General features: G+C 42.5%; 3 protein-coding genes and 1 long non-coding RNA gene across 4 annotated transcripts; 2 read left to right on the top strand and 2 right to left on the bottom strand.

Annotated features, from left to right (window-relative positions):
- Window positions 1-525: 525 nt before the first annotated feature.
- Window positions 526-1359, bottom strand: LOC115588845 (persephin). Its single transcript, XM_030429596.1, has 2 exons — window positions 1281-1359; window positions 526-986 (listed from the first exon to the last, which is right to left on the bottom strand). The coding sequence occupies exons 1-2, from the start codon at window positions 1357-1359 to the stop codon at window positions 526-528; spliced, it is 540 nt and encodes a 179-aa protein (XP_030285456.1).
- A 1729-nt stretch (window positions 1360-3088) lies between these two features.
- On the top strand, window positions 3089-7319 carry LOC115587834 (uncharacterized). The gene is made up of 4 exons (XR_003985195.1): window positions 3089-3197; window positions 4449-4506; window positions 5768-5820; window positions 7101-7319. It is a non-coding gene; the product is annotated as an uncharacterized LOC115587834 (long non-coding RNA).
- A 3490-nt stretch (window positions 7320-10809) lies between these two features.
- On the bottom strand, window positions 10810-12428 carry LOC115587364 (transcription factor IIIA-like). Its single transcript, XM_030427201.1, has one exon. It carries the CDS (start codon window positions 12387-12389, stop codon window positions 11325-11327), a length of 1065 nt encoding a protein of 354 aa, XP_030283061.1. The 5' UTR covers window positions 12390-12428; the 3' UTR covers window positions 10810-11324.
- A 53-nt stretch (window positions 12429-12481) lies between these two features.
- On the top strand, window positions 12482-16984 carry yju2b (YJU2 splicing factor homolog B). Its single transcript, XM_030427178.1, has 10 exons — window positions 12482-12574; window positions 13525-13565; window positions 13672-13725; window positions 13826-13908; window positions 14062-14117; window positions 14209-14269; window positions 14402-14544; window positions 14793-14965; window positions 15210-15348; window positions 15670-16984. The coding sequence occupies exons 2-10, from the start codon at window positions 13563-13565 to the stop codon at window positions 16176-16178; spliced, it is 1221 nt and encodes a 406-aa protein (XP_030283038.1). The 5' UTR covers window positions 12482-12574; window positions 13525-13562; the 3' UTR covers window positions 16179-16984.
- The last annotated feature ends 489 nt before the right edge of the window (window positions 16985-17473 follow it).

The raw sequence follows: 17473 nt of genomic DNA on the forward strand, positions 1-17473 counted from the left end.
GCATCGTTTTTTTGCTAACAACAAAAACTAGAAATTAGAAGGTCTTGCAAGCTGCAACCTAGTCGCCGGAATAAATGTTGGCAATGTACATTTCTTGAAAAACCATGCATACATTAAAACTTTACATTTCTTTATGTTGGAACTTGCAAACGCATCTTTTCCAGAATGCAAACTGTTCATGAACTATAAATATGGAAACCTGATTTTTTTTCTTTCCCCCCCCAAAGCTCTTAAATACCTAAAGTAATAAAATCCTAATCGTGTTTAAGCTCATGAGATCATTTGCTAAAGTCAAAACATTTAAATCAACAAAACAGGATTCATGAGGTTTTCACCCAACAGTGAAAAGGAAAATAGCTTCGTTTTGTGCTCATTGATTTTGACATAAGTTACTTAATAAGAACAGGTTTCAGCTTCCTCGCCGGTGCGTCAGTTTGGATAGAAACTCTTCTTTTACAGTCTTTACACGAGAACCTGCCAACGCGCTCGTCCTCACAATCATCGCCCACCCCTTCCCTCGGCCGTCTAGCCCACACAGCTGCAGCCGGCGGCTGACAGCTTCTCCACCTTGTGCCAGCGGTGCGAGTTATCGAGGAAGGCCATGTCTTCGTGGTGGGTGGGCCTGCAGCAGGGCGCGTTGGGCCACAGCTCCCCGGGTGCCGGTTGAGGGAGCACCCCGCTCAGCAGCAGGTTGGTGAGGGTGAGGTCGTGGTTGGAGCGGACGCGTGGACACGTCCCACTGCAGTACTTGAAGAGGACGGTCTCGTCTGAGTCGTAGCCCAGCCCCAGGTCTCGAACCTGCAGCAGGATGGAGCGCAGGCTGCAATCGGACTCTAGAGTGGAGCGACGGGACCGGACTGGGATGATGGGGTCGGGTGATGGTCCGAATCCAGAACCTTCTGTCGGGCCGTCTTCTGCAGCTGGAACTCTGTTTCTCTTGGCATCGTTTGGTGACGTGTGTGGAGACGCTGCCTCGTGTTTTTCACCTGGAAAAGGCAGAAAGGGTTATCTAAACATCTGATGTCCATATTGTTGTTAAAAAAATCTATTAAACTCTTAAAATTGACAGCAAAATGCAGATAATGTCAAACTTTACACACTAAGTTTCTATAATCTTGGAATAAGAAAATGAACAACTTCTCAGAAGCAGAAAAACAGAATTTAAAGTGATAAATATCTAAGTCTAGACACAACACTGAACACATCTTTCAAATAACAACAAAAATGAGATTTCATCCCAAAGGTCATAGGTCACGACCTTCCCTTCAGCCACTACTTACCAATCAGTGCCCTCAGCCAGTGGCTCTCTCCTCTCTGGACGCAAAACAGAATCACAGCCAGCTTCAACAGGGACCTCATGGCTAGAGTCTGCTGTTCGTCTGAACCGTCGCTCAAAGTGAACCAGACACGTGTGTTTGTATGTCTGCGAGTGATGCTTAAGATGCAGACGAGTCACAACCTCCAATATATAGCCCTCGGAGATGAAGGGGGGTGAAGGGATGAGGTGAGGAGGTGTAGGGGCGAGACAGACACTAACCCGTTACTTGCCAACAGACTATCCCGTTCACCTGAGCCTGACAGGGAGCGTAGGAGGGCAGATGGGCGTTTGACCCAGAATTTGTCCTGTTGGATTATCTAATTGGTGTAAATCACTGGCTTATTGTTGAGTTTTCCCCAGATGTTTTTCCAGTGGATGTTGGCCCCTGGCAGTATGGATTCCCAGAGGTTTTGGGGTTTCTTAAAAGCTGGACAGTGGTGTCACATTGATGATGCTGAGAAGAATGTGTCATAAATGAATCAGCAGATTGGTAGCTAGACAGATACGGAAGTGGAGTGGCAGCCAAGAGATCAATTCATAGACGGACCTTTATCAATACCAAAACGACGTTGGAAATGTTCAGTGAGTAGTGCGGTGAAAGATTACAACAAAAGGGCAAGACGAGTCAGTGTGGAATGTCTTAAAAAAGGCCTCTGATGTATTTATTCGTCGCTTTTCTTACCGTAAATGTTGCGTTTGAGGGTCGATTCGGGAAAAAGCCAAAAGGAAAACTTTAAATGGTTAAAAAAAAACGAAGAAGAAATGGAAGTCAGGTTATAATTAGAACAAAACGGGGCCTGTTTCAGCAGACATTCCACAATGGGTGACTGGTCCTGAGCTGGTCCATAAATTGAGGGATTTCATCAGCAATGTGCGGCTGACATGTAGAATATGTAGAATATGCATTATGTAATGGTTCACAGGGCCCAAACAGGCAGTGGATGGAATCTGGAGTTTGCAGGAAGGGTGCATTTGGACCCTGGTTCTTCCAATCCAGGAGCAGGTCCAACACCAAAGTGCAGCTTATTTAGCAACCGCTGTGAAAATCAAAAGATGAACCAAAACATGTGTAGTTAGTTCTGTATCTGTCTGACCTGCCTCTCTCTGGCAGTGTACACTTCTGCAAACCACTGATAGGTTGAATCTTTACGTGTCTTCTTTGGTTCTTTTGTTTTTCAGGTCACACCTAAGACTGGAAAATGGCCCGACCTCTCAATGACTGTAAATAGCCAGCGGTTTCACGCTTACACATGTTGAAAAGCCTTATTAAACATAACGGTCTCTGGCTTGGCAGCTGTCCAGTTGTAAATATCTCAACGTCTCATCAAAAATATTCAGTTCTGTCGCCATAAACGAGGCTAGAAAACAGCCTGATATCACATTCTAAAGTCTCCAGTGGTTTCACGCATACAGATGTGACATAGATGCTGTGTCTCAGTTCAGGGTCTGCATCCTTCGAAGGACCCTTCCTTTGCGGTCTTCGAGGGCGAGTCCTTCAGAGAGACCTTGTTAACCTCGTCAGCCGTTGTTAAATGTGACGGTCTAGCCTTTGGACCGTTTCCTGGTTGCGTCACCAGATGTTTTACACTTACGTCATGATTTCTGCCACCCAGGCCGGCAAAAGTGACGATCTACACCATGTGATGTTGCCATTTTCTTTCTTTCTTTTTGGGCGCGCAAAGAATCTTTGGATATGTGAGGCAACGAAGGATAGTAGCGGTGCATCCTCCAAAAAGAGGGAAAAGATTGGGACAGCCTTCGCGCTGTGTAGTGACGTAATTGGCCTTTAAATGCTCCTGTGAAGGATGCAGACCCTGAACTGAGACACAGCAACAGTCTGGAGCAGTGGTCTCTGGCCCAGCAGCCACCTCGCCCAGCGGTAAGTACCATCAAAAATATCCAGTTTTGTTGCAAGGCTGAAAGTGTTTTGATGTCTCATCCAGAGTTTTGACAATTACAAATGTTGGAACGTTGTCCTGAACAGTGGTCTCTGGCCCGGCAGCCATCTTGCCCAGCTGTAATGGCACCAACAAGGTCATCTCACACACATGTGATAAGAATGTGATATGACATATGGAGAAATGTTGTTGTGGTACTCAGATTTGAACATGTCCGTGATATCAAACAATAAATGGGACCTAAACAAACAGATGAAGGTACATTATTAGCTGCTTAATTCAATTAATTCCAAAAATAATGAACTAAAGCTGAAAGTGGAGTAAACAGGAGCGAGTCAAACAATATGGATGTGAAGAAATACAAACTACAATCAATACAGTAATCAAAACAAAGCACGTTCCCTCGACTGCACTGTGTTAATGTCTGACTCCTGGCTTCACTCAGATTTAGACGCGGGGGAGTGTGTCCAATGAGATTTTTACGTTTATTTATTGTATTTAAACAGACCCATTTCTCATGTATTATAGCTCTGTTGATATGAATTACAAAGGAATCAACCCTTAAATCTTGAACTAATAACGCTGCGGGAAATTTACTGCCAGGAATTCCAGTAATTCTTTCGAGGATCAGGACTTTGAGACGGCGATAAATCTGAATATTAAAATGATAAAATGGCCGCGTATTTTTGACTGAGCTCTTCCTCACTTACAGTCTGGTCCACTCGAAAACGTCTGAGTTATTTTGACCCCAAATACTTGTATATAGTCTATTTATACTTAAGTATGTTTATGATCCTGCTTTCTTTTATTGCTTCAACACAACTTACACAAAAAAAAAGTAAAATAAAATGGGAATCACACTGGAAAGTGTTGTTATAGGTGATTAATTAAGCTATAACAAAATTACAATTAAAATCTTCATCAGTAATATACACGACAATAACTAAGTGAAGCCAGTTGTCAGACAAGTTTTGATTACTGTGTTAATTGCAGCCCAAATTGCAAAATTGTTTGACTTACTTTTCTCTAATTATGTAGCTTTTATTTAGATTTGTTTTTGACTCACGTTCATGTTCTGCTCACCTTTTCCTGTTCTAAATGTAAAAATGTGCCTTTCTCTGTTCGTCTGGGTCCCATTTATTGTTTGACATCATGTGTTTGGAGTAACTGCCTCACAAATTACGACCCGGCACAGTCGCCAGAATAAAAGTGTTGCCATGTATTTCATGCAGATGTGTCGCCGTCACGACAAGAATGGAGAGAATCCAGGTCGAGCGTGTGTCAACTGAGGTAAACAACGAGAGCTCGGCTTCACTTATCTCTCTACGAGCATGTGGAGCGATTCTCACGCAGAGAGCGTCTATTTCCCGGTAAATTGAGCAGCAACAAGAACACGAAAAGGGCAAAGAGGGCTGACACATTCCTTCCCCTGCTCAAAGAGAGACGGGGAGGATGAAGGCCAAGTGAGAGACGATGAGACAGAAGGAAAACGGAGGAGGTGGCGGGAGAAATACAGTGGAGATAGAGCGATCCCCTTTGGATAACGGCCTGAATAACCAGTCTGGAATTCTGGGCTGTCAGGAGGCAGGAATGAGAAGAACGTGGCATTGGTTTATGCAAATACACTAAACGCTTTATTGAGTGGCCTGATCTGAAAACTGTTCCTTAAAAATGTGCCACAGTCGCCTGTTGATATCACAGACTAAATAGGGTACTTTAAAGGGATATTCCGGTGTAAGTTTAATCCATGGTTTAAATCACCGTGAAACTGTGTTAGACTCCCTCTCGAGAGATCAAGTTAGCAGACCGCTAATTTACGGAGTTTTATCAACCTCAGAAACGACCGCACGACAACAATACACTGCAGTAAATGGATCCAAATATAAACCGCCACCAAAAAGCCACAAATAATGCTCAGAACAGCACCAAACTTCAGCAACAGTACAAATAGGGTCTCGCAGCTCAATGATGATCATTACTGCGGGACTCTACTGCACTCGGTAATCGACTCACAGGGCTTCCCCACAACAAGGAAGGCTTCTCGGGTGATTTTAGATTTGTTTATCTATTCCGACAAATCCGGCAACTATATCAAATGTTAGATGCCCCGGACTATGTGCTGAGACCCTATTTGTACTGTTGCTGAAGTTTGGTGCTGTTCTGAGCATTATTTGTGGCTTTTTGGTGGCGGTTTATATTTGGATCCATTTACTGCAGTGTATTGTTGTCGTGCGGTCGTTTCTGAGGTTGATAAAACTCCGTAAATTAGCGGTCTGCTAACTTGATCTCTCGAGAGGAAGTCTAACACAGTTTCACAGTGATTTAGACCATGGATTAAACTTACACCGGAATGTCTCTTTAAGATGGATATTTGGTCATTTCAGCTTATACTAATATGTACACATGCAATTTGTGAGGTTTTTCAGTCATGCTACCAACAATGACACTCAAAACCTCCTCAATGATGCACAAACTCTCCACAGAGACGCAAAATCACCATGAATACACCCAAACAGTCTCCTGAACTGAATCCTGTTTTCCTGTCATCCAGTTTACAGGACTGGGTGATCCATCCATCTAGAGAGCATCAGTGACAGTGGCGAGGTGAGCTCAAAGAATACTGAAATACAAAAAGAAACACAGCATCAGACGACAGAGCAGCTTCTGTCCTCAGGCTGTGAGACTCCTGAACATCCTCATGAAAACAGACTGCTTTGGTGTCTGTCTGTCTGTGATGTAGCATTAAATGAGTCCAACTGATTTTACGAGCCTGGTTGTGTTTTCGATCAGATCAGTAGGAAAAGTATATTTAACTCTAGAAGCAAACAGACTCGCACTCTCGGCTGTTTAGACTTCAAGCAGCAAGAGCGCCGCCGACCCTCAGAAGCTCCCACGTTAAATTTCAGCCTAAATGTCTGGAGGAGAACAAACTAACAGCTTTCTTAACTTGCTGTCGTTCCCTCGACAATCCCAATCTACAGCAGTGAGCGTTCAGCAACTCCTGTCGCTCAGAAGGTACAATTTAGGATGTATTTATGTATTTTCTGAGGAAATTAAGTGAAACTCACACACATTCTTTCATCTGTCAAGGCAAAAACTCCTTTCAAATATTAACGTTCCCCATCTTTTTTTTACTAATAAAGTATTGTGTAGTGAAGGAGTGCGACTGAGGGTCACAGACAGACAGACAGACACTGTGGAGGAAGACAAGTGTCAGGGAAATAGTAATAAAGCATTTAAGTAATTGTACAATAAATAGAGGCATTAAAACATTACTTTAGAAATTAATTACAGGACTATGAAAACTGGCCTCAGAGCCTGGCATTTGTTTTTGTGGTGGACAAACTGTGTAACTGCATCATCATGTGATGCACTGCAGCACAAAAAGACGTGTTCCCTTCAGCTAACACTGTGAAAGAAGGTCCTGTAATTCATTTGTAAACGAATGTATTAATGCCTGTATTTATTGTACAATTAGTTAAATGTTTATCACTATATCCCTGACACTTGTGGTCCTAATTTCAGCTATATAAATGTCACAATGGTCCGGTTTGTACTGGTCTACTTTTAAATCCGTTTCAAAGCATCTCCGATGTTTAAGGGGAATATTCCTCCTCCTGGTGCTCCGTCTGCTTCAGTGCATTCCTGCACGTTCAGCACATTTATTATGTTGCGTCATGAATCAGACGCCCGTCAAAAATCTATATTTTCCATGCTGTACAGCTTTCTGTACGTCTGCACCTTCCATTAGAATAACATGAAAACTAATCCTCCACTTGGGAGAATTTATAGGATGAAAGAAAAAACATTTTATGATGTCTGAGAGAACTGTTGTCTGTTGAAGATCTTACATTTAGAGATAACATGTTCGGGTTTATCTGCAGGTACCTTTGAACCAGCAGAGGCTCGGCATGAATCCAGACTGAACAGCTAAATGTAGCCTGAGTCAACGCCCGGACTGATATGGAGCCAGTGGCGGTTCTGGGGGGGGGCCAACAGGGACCAGTGCCCCTGTACCTCTGAGTCCAGACCCCCCTGTGGCCCCCCGACAGAGAGTCTGCATCAATAACACAACGACAGATTTCTTGCAGTTATTTTGTACTGAAGGGCGAATAAGGTTTACTAGCCAATTAAAAATGTTGAAATTGTAAACACTGTTAAAGCCTGACCCATCAAAACATTGTCAGAAAATTCAAATTTTTTGGAACAGGGATATTTATAAAACCTTTTAACGAAATATATCATTTTGTTTATGAGATATTTTTTGTATCACATTTGATACATTGGGTGTTTTGGGCAACTTTTTGCTCACAACAATGTTGATTTTAGATACAAATCAAGTTGTGCAAATAATAATTTGAAAATATAGAACATCTTAGGCAGTTTCTCTCATTGTTTTGTTATACATAAAACTTTTCACAGCCTTTTTCTCTCACTTTGTGGTCGGCACAAAAACAGTTTCGGTCCTTGTTCAGGCAAAGATGCACCTTACACCTCCTCAGCAGGCATGTGAGAGGTGATTGCAAAATAGCGTGTGGTTGTATTGTGGTAAGATTGATGTAGATTACATTACAAAAATGTGACATGACCATTCAGGGATAATTACCTGCAGTATCGAATTTGATACACACATTTTTAACACAGTTTAACTGTAATATAAAGAATGAATCATTGAGTAATTATGCATTGATTCAATACATAACATATTTACTTGAAAAAATGAGTAACAATATAAATGTTATTCCTACCGTAACTTCTTGAAAATTAGCAAAGATTTTCCCGCCAAAAGTGTGAGAATGATAATCCACTAGTGGGCAGAATACATGTATCAGGTGATATACAGCAGGTTTTTTAGGAAAGTATTGATTATGTTGACAAGATAGAGGTCTCAGAAACTTGCGTATCAAATATGATACAAATGGTCATATAGGTTATCTCGTGTCTGAATGAAGGATTTGTCTTTTTTTCCCGGGAAAAAAGCCGGCCCCAACCTGGCCCCCCTATTAAAACTGGTCTAGTATCGTCACTGTATGTAGCCGTAAAAATAGAGCGTGAACTATATTTATACATTAACAATTTGAAGTGTGGAATAACCGTGAGATTCAACGGCTAAAAATAAGCAGAAATGATACAAATAAATGAGACAAGCACGAGTTTATGAAAGAAAACAGGAGAAACGTCTGTATTTGTGTCGCTTTGTAGCAAAATCTCAATCCAGAATTTAATGCTTTTCGACCAAGATGTGTATAATGATGGTAGTGTTACTGTAAATCTGAGCATTTGTTCAGCGCGATGAAGAATTCAGGTTGTATCGCTCCACCAGTCACGTAGGAAGCTTTTTTTAAAGGAGGAAATGATTTGAAGACACTACATGTTACACTCAGACTGTAAGAATATTCATGGGATGGAGTTCTGCCGTGCATTCCTGGATGAGCTGGTCAGACAGTCAGTCCATGTAGGGCTCGTCTGAGCTGAGCGGGGCAGGAATGTGGGGAGCAGCCTTCCTGTAACGGGAAATATCGGGAGGAGGATTTAGCCCCGGAATCTCAAACTCGCACGGAGCGGCTGCTGTTTACGCTGTAAATCTGCTGAGATTCTCCAACGCGTGTCATCACGGCACAAGAATCCGCAGGTTCTTTTCTCTGACACACCTTCTTTGGTTGAAGATGTGCAGGTTGGTGACATCAGCGGCCGCGATGACATGAAGTCACCAAAAGTATGCGGACACCCAAACAAAGTGTCGTATGTGGCTGTTGAACATGCCGCTGCTGGATGAGGTCGATGTGATGGACTGTAACTGAGAACTATTACTCAAGTACTCTACTTGTTGTTATAATAATGTTGGGTATTTATATCTCGCTTGTGTATTTCCATTCTGTCCTACTTTATACTCCCATGACGCCAAATATTATACTTTTACTCCTCTGCATTTATTTGATAACTTTAGTTGCAGATCGCGTGTAGCATCAGAGCTAAAGTAGCACATTTAAATTAGAATTTTAGATTAATTATTTTTTATTGACAGATTTTTTTTCCTCCAGTAAAACTGGAACTAAACATTTATTTTGATAATTTTCTCGTACATTTGACTTGTTTGTTACAAGATACTGTGAGACTCAGGTGCTATCTTTATGGATGACTTTGACTTTTAATAAGTGTATATTTTAATAGGATATCACTACTTTTAATCAGATATGTTAGACTCTACAATCAGCACTGCTCCCAGTAGACCTCACTGTGCAATATAAACTCTACACATAACACATTTCTCATTTTGTTATACCCATATTTATTATTTATTAAAAACAATACACTGCCACACTGTCTATAATTACACTATATATATTTGTACATAGTATATATATATATACAAGTCTATTTCTATTTCTTTATATTAAATTATTTATTTTTTAACTATTATTGTTTATTGTGATTTGAACTGTCACACAAATGTTCCTGTTTGTGGGACTAATAACGGAATTCTGATTCTGAAATATGACTCACAGGTTCTATTGACAACACTGTCAACACCAAATTGGTATAAAACAATTTCCTGAATGAAAAAACAAACAAAAGTGCACAACACTAAGTAGACCAGGGTGTCCACTTACTTCTGGCCACATGGTGTAACTGTGCTGTCACAGTGGAGTGTAACAGGCACACCTCAGTATTTTATTTTATAGCTACTCAGGCATTTATTGAGTATATATATATATAGAGTATTATATATATTAATCCCCAAAGGGAAATTAGGTATCGATCAATCTTGGCTCAGCACAGTTAAGAGTTCACTGATATGACACACACACACACACACACACACACACACACACACACTGGCTGGTTATTTGCAGCTGCCATTTTTAAAGACTAAGATGAAGATATAAACTGAGGCTGCGTCTAATGATTATTTTCATTATTGGTTCATCTTTGACTTTAGTTAATGAAAAGCGACGTCTTACATCTACGCTTTTGTCCGAAGCGACTGACAGTATTTCATTCATTCACTGCAAGGTGCCAAAACAACTCATCAGGAGCAGTCTGGGGTTCAATGTCTTGCCCAAGGACACTTCAGCATGCAGACCAGGGGAATCAAACCAGCGACCTTTCAATAACAGACTGCCTCTACCCCTGAGCCACAGACGCTCTTCATGTTGCTTCTTCCATCCAAACAGCCTCAAACCCAAGAATGACAGCCGAGCAGCAAACGTTCGACCTTTCTGCTGGAAATATTGACTAAAATTATAAATTAATTTGGAAATAAGTTCACTTTGGATCGACTAATTGTTGCAACTCCAATATAAACTGTAAAAAACTAATCAATGGGTTTCACAGCAGAACACAAACTGAAGCAGTGTTCATGTTAAAATGACAGTTCTATGCACGTGTGTGTGTACGCAGGTCAGAAAATGGTTGTATATTCTGTATAAATGTCTAAAAAACAAGCAGCAGTGAAATATTCTCCAACAGAGAACTTTAAAAACAGACAGATTTTACAGTTTGGGGGTTTAAACTCCTACACAGACAGAATTTAAGTGATATAAAAGTTTTTTCTGGGTAATAAGTGCAGTAATAAACACATCAGACACGAGGTCGATTCAGAGAGACAACCGCTGGGGTTTTATTGTTTTACAAACAGTCTTTCTGCGACATTATATTTTCTGACATTTTTACGAACACATGGAAAAATATATTTTCTTAAATACAAGTGGCACGAGGAGGATCTGGACGATTTAATGGCTTCGGAAGTGGCAAAAACAAAAATTACATTTGAACACACAGAGAGAAAAGTGCAGCTGATGACACACAGGAGGACGAAACGCTAAACAGAAGTGACTTTCTTCTTCTTCCTTCTTCTCGTTTACAGAAATACCTGAAATAAAGCCGGTAACGCATCGACTCAGCTGGCTGCTGGCTCCTTTAAGTTCCAGCCTGAAACAACCAAACCACCTCTCTTGTCCAGAATAAAGAAACCCCTGATGCGTTTTGCTGATGAATAAATATTGAGGACTGAATATTTGTAAAGTTAGAAATGATAATACTTCAAAGATGCTCTTATAAAGTGCCTGCTGTCCTCCAGGTGTTGCTGTAAAGTCCTTCATCTGACTCTAGACGGTCAGCGGTGCAGTCAGAGCAGCAGTCAGTCCATGTATGTCTGCAGCAGGACCGCACAGCAGAGACGTGTCCTGCAGGAGCGACACCAGCTCCACAGAACCAGGTGGATCCGGCTTCCTCTGTGTGGGTTCAGGCTCTCTGACCTTTTTACAAACCGCTTTCTTCGTGTCTTTGTGGCCACTCAGCCTGGAGGCGAGAGATCTTTTGGCTCGGGGCTTCATCAGCTTCTTCCTCTCCGGGTCGTGGACGATGCTGTGGCGCTGGAGGCTCTGCCTCATGGCGAACATCTTCCCGCAGCCCGCGTGGCTGCAGGCGAAGGGCCGCAGCTCCTCGTGGAAGGAGCTGATGTGGCTCTCCAGGTTGAAGAGCGTGGTGAAGGACCTGTCGCAGTCGCTCCTCGGGCACTTGTGGACCACCCTGGTGTCAGCGTGGACTCGCTGGTGCTGCTGCAGGAACCAGGAGTCCCTGAACACCTTGCTGCACTGGTCACACTGCAGGACGAGCCTGTGCTGCTCCTTCCTGTGCTTCAGATACTCTGTCCAGGTCTTCCCAGTGAAGCTGCAGCCCTCCTCCTTGCAGGGGTAACCTCTGTGCACCTTCTCGTGTCGCTTCAGTTTGCTGGGGAAGGTGAATCTCATCTGGCAGCCTTCATAGGTGCACTGGTAGGGGGGCAGCTGGGTGTGCTGCTCACACATGTGGGACTTGAGCTGCTTGTTCTTCCTGAACTCCAGGCCGCAGCCCTCATGTTTACACACGTACTTCTTCTGCTCCTGGGTGTGAACGCGGCCCATGTGTCTGACCCGGTTCGTGTTGGTGGTGAAGGACTCCTGACAGCCGTCCACGGTGCACCGGAAGGGCTTCACGCCGCTGTGGCTGAGATCGTGTCGGGCCAAGTGGTAGCTGCTGCAGAACGACTTCCCGCAGCCATCGCGGTCACATGTGAACGGCTTCAGCCCGGTGTGTTTACACAAGTGCGCGTCCAGTTTCCACTGTTTGTTATAAACCGCCGGGCAGTCCGGAAACGAGCAGATGTAACGTTTGTGCGGCTCCGTTTTCATTTTGGCGGCATGGACGAAAAACAGCTTTAAAAAACAGAAATATCTCTCTGTGCTGTGCGCTGAGCACGTTTTCCTTCTTGACACCGGCGCTTCCCAGAATCCTCTGCGCCGTGACGCCACTTCCGTTACCCATCAGCCCCTCTGGTGTTTGGTTGCTAGCTGTTTCTGCTGCTACACGAACAGTTGTAAGTATTCGTGTTAAAGTTTGAACTCTGGTGTAAATATGACAGCAGCACATTTAAAGAAAATAAACAATGGTTTTGTTTGCCGTCATCATTTAGCGACACGTCGTTCATATTTGACCGAAGCGGGCGCTGACGTTACACAGTCAACGTTAGCTACTTAGCTCATGCTAACGTTAGCTAGCTTAATGGGGGAACGTTGCACCAAACTCTGTGCAGAAATCTGCCAATATAATGTTTTTATTTACCCTGTGAAACAGTGAAAGTTAAGCGTTTCCCCGTCGACATATACCGCTTGCTCACTCATCTGTCAGACATGCAGTGACCTAATGTTAGCTGTCCAGACATATAAAGCTAGCTAGTTGTTTACACTACATAACGTTGTGTGTTTACACTTTTTAAATGAAGTTTGGTGAAGGTCTGTACCTGTTTATAACGTCATTGGTCTGTACTAGTTAGCTTCAGATCCGTACTGATTCATAACTTATCTGGCTACATTTTTCAAATATAGTCTTGTTTGTAGTTTTCACCAATCTTAAAAAAAAAAAAAAAAAAGTTGCTTATTGGCCATTTTCCTCAGAAGCTAGGCTAGCTGCTATCAACAAGCTAGCTAATGTTAGCAAACGTTTAAAATTATGTTATTTATCCAGCCAAAACTATCAAAGTCTAAAACAGTCCTACTATAAATCCAAACGTTACTTTTATGAAGGTTTTAATGTTCAATTTTCTGTCAAACATGTTTTAGAGAGGTTTTCAATACAGCTGTATGTTTGTTTGTCTTGCTCCTAATCTGTATTGTATTACACAGAGAGGTGGTTGTGTAGAATTACGTCTGTGTTATGGAATCAGTTTATCTTCCGACCATAGCTTTATCTAGGTGGACTTAATAAACTGGCAGCTGAGTGTATATGTGTCGGTTACATGCGCCCTAACTTTGTTTTCCTCTTGTGAAGGGTGAATCCATTACTGGTGCAGAGATCCAGCTGTCACCATGGTGAGCCATAATATGCAGAATTTACCCTTGTGGGTCAAGATACAAAAAATCAGAAGGAAATATGTTCACATACTCAGTTTTCATTATTGTACTGTTTTCTTGACAGGGTGAAAGAAAAGGAACAAACAAATACTACCCTCCAGATTTTGATCCGGCCAAGGTGTGTATGATCACACAGACCAGCGTGTGTTTCAGTCATATTTAGTTTACCCGTTGCGTCCAGATGCTGAGCCACATTTACATATTTTTTTTCACTTTAGCATGGATCCCTCAATGGCTACCATGGAACTCACGCTCTGCGGGAGAGGGCCAGGAAACTGTCCCAGGGCATCCTCATCATCAGGTCAGTACACACACAAACAGAAATGATTAATCTGAGTGTGAGCTTCTCATAGATCTAATACACATGGGGACATGTAAAATTAGTACTGTAAAACAAATAAGACCCTGAAAGATGAACACATGTTTTGGTATGTGACTGCTTTTGTCCATTAAGGTTTGAGATGCCCTACAACATCTGGTGTGACGGCTGCAAAAATCACATCGGCATGGGTAAGTTTGAAGAACAACACGACCCATTTAGTTATTTTCAGACCCTTGTAGTGTTGTTTTATTTTATAACATCACTGTACTTCTTGCACAGGCGTCCGTTACAATGCTGAGAAGAAGAAAGTGGGGAACTACTACACCACGCCAATCTACAGGTAATCACAGACAGCCTGGCTTACTGCTGATGTGAACTTTACATATGTCTCTAAACAAAAGAGAATCATCATGATCCTCAATGAAAAGGTGAAACGTAAAATGTTTGCATATTTTTCTGTCTCCTCAACCAGGTTTAGGATGAAGTGTCACCTGTGCGTCAACTACATCGAGATGCAGACCGACCCGGCGACCTGCGACTATGTGATAGTAACTGGAGCGAACAGGAAGGAGGAACGCTGGGACATGGCTGATAACGAGCAGATCCTCACCACAGGTAAAGGATTTGTGTTCGGTGTCAATCAAAAGATAAATGACTTGCTCAGTTCTGTACACGATTTAGGCTGCAGATCAGAAAAAATATTGGCATCATTGCAGCTCAAAACAGCTATATAACAAAGACATTTAAGGTTTTTCTTTGGATCATGCACATCTCAAACTGAAGACGTCATTATGTCGTCGCTGCCTTGAGGCTTTTCGGTTCGGGGTTAATATTGTTTAACTTGTTTTTTTGCCACCTGACAGAGCGGACAGAGAAGGAGAAACTGGAGACTGATGCCATGTTCAAACTTGACCACGGCGGGAAAGACAAGGAGAAGCTTAAGAAGGCTCTGCCCTCTCTGTCGGAGATCCAGGAATACCAGTCCACCTGGAAGGACGACTTCCAGCTCAACAGCAGCCTCCGCAGGAAGTTCAGGGTAAGACAGTAACCGTGTGTGTTAGTAACTGCTGTGTTAATGCAGTTAAGTGTTCATCATCAGGATCATATTCTCCAAATGTTGTTAAGACGACTGCAGCATCACTGTCTGTCTTTGTGATAATGAGAAAATGACTCCCAGCCGCACATGAAGCAGCTAAACCACATTCAGTTATAACCCTGCTGTGAGATTGTATTTGCATTGTGCCACTGACCTGCCGTCTCTGCTTTGAATGGCTGTGCAGACGGAGAAGAAAGTTATAGCTGAGCAGGAGGAGACGGACAACGCGGTGAGGATGAGGACCAACCTGTCCATCCCACTGCTGCCAGAGAAGGAGGAGGACAAGAGACTGGCGGCGCTGCTCACCTTCCAGGCGCCTGACTGTAAGCCGTCACAACATTATATCTCTTTGGCAAGTGTATAAACAAAACAGGAGGTAACAAACGTCATCATATGTTTTATTTTATGGCACTTTTATGCTCGACAATGTATCTAAATATTCCAGTCACTCGCCTAAAACAACTACTGTACTTACCCTCCCCATGAGTGCTGCCTTTGTGTGATGTCAGACAAATGCTCCCTCATTAAGTCGGGTGGACTGGATGTACCCAGAGTTTATAAGTAGGAATTTATGTTTTAAATACTGGAATAAGTTTGAATTCTAATATCATGGTTCTCTCTCATTATTCCCCTCGTCAATTAAGCCTACGATGACAAGCAGCACAGCAAGAGGAAAGAGATCTCCACTCGGTCTTGGTTCAGCGCCCCCTCAGCCTCACCAGGAGGCGCTGCAGGCAGTCTGCTGCAGAAGCTCGGCCTGCAGGGGAAAGAAGCAGCGGTGGCCAAAGCGCTGAGCTCCTCACCAAGCACCCTGATCCGCAAACGCACAGGAGGACCGGGAGTCAAACCTGAGCCCTGTGCCACCATCACTCGCAGACGGTCGCTTCCTGAAACCAACACGTGTAATGGAGATTTTTCTAAGGTCTCTCAGAAGGAGGAAGACCAACGTTTATCACCAACACAGGTGGACCAGGAGGTAACAGGGACACATGACAGTGGCTCCGTGGAGACACATGTCAGAACTACAGAGGAAGGACTGACAAACGGAAAGGACTCTGGGAAAGAGAAAGAGAAGGAGCCGGACAGAAGTTTAGGAGCCGTCACATCTCTTGTGGCCGACTACAGCGACTCAGACTCAGACTCAGGACAATGAGGCTGGGTGAAGATAAATGGGACTGTCTGTTTTCAGTGAATGGAGGTCAATTTGTCATTTTGTGAGAGTGAAAAGAGATCTGCTGTAAGCTGTAGTGGTTAACTCGCCTGTCTGCTCACAGTGGAAATATTCTGATTTCAGAAATGTGTGAATTTTAATTTGAAGCTTTGTTCTTTGCAGAATGTAACGTCATGAATGTGTTATACTGATGAGCGAACCTGTTAGGAGTGTTACATCTTCAGTTCTAAGTAGAAACCAATTAAAATGAGTATTCAGTTGTAAAAATCAAAGGCGAGATTTTTACTTTTTTTTTTCTTTCCACACTCGCCGAGTGAAGAAAAACAAAAACGATGCCGATGTTTTGCAGGTGAGGAAACTCATGTTGTTTCTGCCATCTTCCTTCTATTTTTGTGTTCAACAGTAAAAACGTTTTCATTACATTGTAAATAAATTATTTAAATGTGATCATATGGAGAAGAATATCACACCTGATTCCAGTAGCATCCTTTTTAACGAAGAAACCGACGATGTGTTGATCTTTACACATCGTGACTTGTGAGTCTTACCGTGGCAGAAGAGTCTATAAATTACAAATTGAATGGAAACGTGACTTCAAAATCAGAAGTGAAACTTTGGATTCATGGATTTGGAGAACAGTGACGCATCGTACGACCTGGTAATGATTAATCCTTTGTGCAAACACTACTGACACATCTTAAGTTGTAATCTGACTCACACATGTGTGTTCAGCTGACAAACCTGTCTGTCACTTAGTAGAATAAAATGCAAAAGTGTAAAATACTGTTTAACTGTTGTTGAGTTTGTTGCCTGAATATTACACATCGTGGGAACCGAGTGGTGCAGAATCACAGAAGTCAGTCAAGACAGAAGTTGTGTAAAACGTAAATAAAACTGTGTGTTTCCTTACATGCCCCCCTCTGTTACTGCCATACATCTCTAACTTGGATCAATAGTAAGTAGGACTTTTTCCAGCCGTCCTCTATGAAATTCTGAAAGTCTTTTTCCCATCTCAGGTGTTTAAGACTTGATTTACCTCATGAGAAGTGATTCAGAAACTGCAGCTCGTCCTTGATGACGACTACAAGACGGCGTTCCATTCATCGATCATTCTTTTACCTTTCTCTTCTATCTTTGATAAAGTCAGAAGCACTTTTAATTTTGGATTGTTTGGCTTTAGAAGTGGGAGAATTGTCTCAACTCATAAAGGAACACTTCCTCCTTCAGTTTTATCAAACATTTTAAAAACAGCAAGGATTGAGGACGATTGGACATGT

Source organism: Sparus aurata, chromosome 1 (genome assembly GCF_900880675.1).
Source record: "Sparus aurata chromosome 1, fSpaAur1.1, whole genome shotgun sequence".
Lineage (NCBI taxonomy): Eukaryota > Metazoa > Chordata > Actinopteri > Spariformes > Sparidae > Sparus > Sparus aurata.

Bases quoted from the DNA above. Each gene is read 5' to 3' on its own strand.
- LOC115588845 (XM_030429596.1), bottom strand. From the start codon at position 1,359: ATGAGGTCCCTGTTGAAGCTGGCTGTGATTCTGTTTTGCGTCCAGAGA. The intron at 987-1,280 runs GTAAGTAGTGGC...TGCCTTTTCCAG, and splicing joins CTGGCTGAGGGCACTGATTG to GTGAAAAACACGAGGCAGCG.
- yju2b (XM_030427178.1), top strand. The intron at 14,118-14,208 runs GTAAGTTTGAAG...CTTCTTGCACAG, and splicing joins CAAAAATCACATCGGCATGG to GCGTCCGTTACAATGCTGAG. The intron at 15,349-15,669 runs GTAAGCCGTCAC...TCGTCAATTAAG, and splicing joins CACCTTCCAGGCGCCTGACT to CCTACGATGACAAGCAGCAC.
- LOC115587364 (XM_030427201.1), bottom strand. From the start codon at position 12,389: ATGAAAACGGAGCCGCACAAACGTTACATCTGCTCGTTTCCGGACTGC.